General features: G+C 36.6%; 1 protein-coding gene across 1 annotated transcript in view; it reads right to left on the bottom strand.

Moving 5' to 3' along the window:
- Positions 1–15: 15 nt before the first annotated feature.
- The window catches only part of LOC106534443 (G-protein coupled receptor 55), a 4,470-nt gene continuing 2,796 nt past the window's right edge, over positions 16–1,689 (bottom strand). The window contains exon 2 of the mRNA XM_014031076.1: positions 16–786. Coding sequence (XP_013886530.1) covers positions 580–786 — 207 coding nt within the window. The 3' untranslated portion in view covers positions 16–579. The remainder of the gene's footprint in view (positions 787–1,689) is intronic.

Here is a 1,689-nt window from a genome sequence, read left to right as displayed (position 1 = left end):
TTATTATACTGTATGAGAATTTGACGTATTAGTTAGAAAAATAATGTAAAGTTTTCTTATAAATATGCCTCTATGTATTCTTGTTAATCATCTCTCATTCAAAAAAACTAATTTCTTTTGAGATATTTCTCTGTTGCTTTATCTTTTTTTTCCTTTCTAACGAGACTCTCAGAGCTTTCCCCTCTGTTTGATGTCAGTTTCTGAGAATTAAAAAAACAACACAGCTCTGCTTCCAGCCGCCTGTTCTCAGATTTCAGATGAATCACAACCTGAGTTTCTCACCAGGAGCGTTTTGATCACTTCAGACACTTCACATTTGTCTCTCTGTAGTGGAATATTCCTCTAGACTTTGGTGATCAGAGCTKTTTGGGGGTTAAGACAAGGCCCTGCTGGCTTCCTGCTGCTGGAGCCAATCACAGACCTACCTTCAGCTCTGTGGTTGAATAAGAGCAGAAACTGACCTGCTTTATTTACTGCTCTCAGTGCACAAAATCTGCTGGCTCAGCGCCACTTTAAAAATAAAAAACTAATGGTTTCAGAATGAGTTCGACTTCCACCGGGGCGGTGGGCCTWAAGAGTTCAGAGCTCCGAGGAGCTGCAGGTGGCTCTTCTCTGGCTGCTCAGTGTCCTCCTGATGAGGGTTTTGGTGTTCCTCACCTCGTGGGCGATGAAGTAATAGCACAGAGCGTCCAGGCAGCAAGAGATGTTGGACAAACACATGGTCAGCTGCAGGAACAGGCTGATCCTGGACTTGGCCTCGCAGTCCTGGAACACATTTTGGTGCACCTGAAAACAACGTGTGTGGATTAAAAACWGAAACTGATGTTTTGACTTTGTATTAATTATTATCTGATGAAGAAGATGGATGCAAAAAAAAAAGTCCTCAACTAAACCTCAACCTCCTAAAATCTACAAAATCAAACTAAAAAAAACACACAGATGGCGCTCAAAGACAATCTGATATTTTTACAGACATTTAGTCTTTGTTTGTCCTGATTAAAAACACATCATAATAATCAGATAACATCATTCCTCAGCTCCACTTTTTATATTTATTCATCTGTAATTGAKCTGTGAAATGTTCCGTTTCAAAATTCTTTATATTCTTTTTTCAACGCCACAATTAAAATGGTTTTGGTAAACCTAAAAATTTTAAATTAGGAGACAGAAATAACATTTCTTTTATGTGCTAGTGATTGTTTTCCCTGTTTGAAGAGAAAAAAATTTTTAAAAATCATGTTTGAGTTGTTTTTTTTTCTTTTCTGGCCTACATAGCAACGGTTGACGTGGTTAAAACTGAGAGTTTTGGTTTTGGTTTACTCAGTAAACTTTACTGTCTTTGGTCCAAACTGAATCATCTTTTCCTTCAATAAGTTTGAGAAGTCGTTCATTTTTCTAGATTTGGGTCTCGGCCGTCATCGAGAGCTGATGACCGGACCGGTTATTTGTCAGTTTTTTGTTGTAATTTTTGTACAAAACACTGTTGATTTTTTCCTTCTGCTTTAAAGACTTAAATGCAAACATTTAATGTTATTTTCTTATAAATTTAATGTTTATGTTCAGAACAAATCGTGCTCCTTCAGCTTAGAATGAAGCATCATTGACTGAAATAGTGTATATTTTTATTTTATTGTATTTGTATGAGTTACTGTTTGAGGAGTTGAATTTTTGTTTGATTTGGTTTATTAT

This window comes from Austrofundulus limnaeus, unplaced genomic scaffold (genome assembly GCF_001266775.1).
Source record: "Austrofundulus limnaeus strain Quisiro unplaced genomic scaffold, Austrofundulus_limnaeus-1.0 Scaffold6, whole genome shotgun sequence".
NCBI classification, from domain to species: domain Eukaryota; kingdom Metazoa; phylum Chordata; class Actinopteri; order Cyprinodontiformes; family Rivulidae; genus Austrofundulus; species Austrofundulus limnaeus.
The sequence above is the reverse complement of the archived record's forward strand: the minus strand, read 5'-3'. Positions and strand labels throughout refer to the sequence as shown.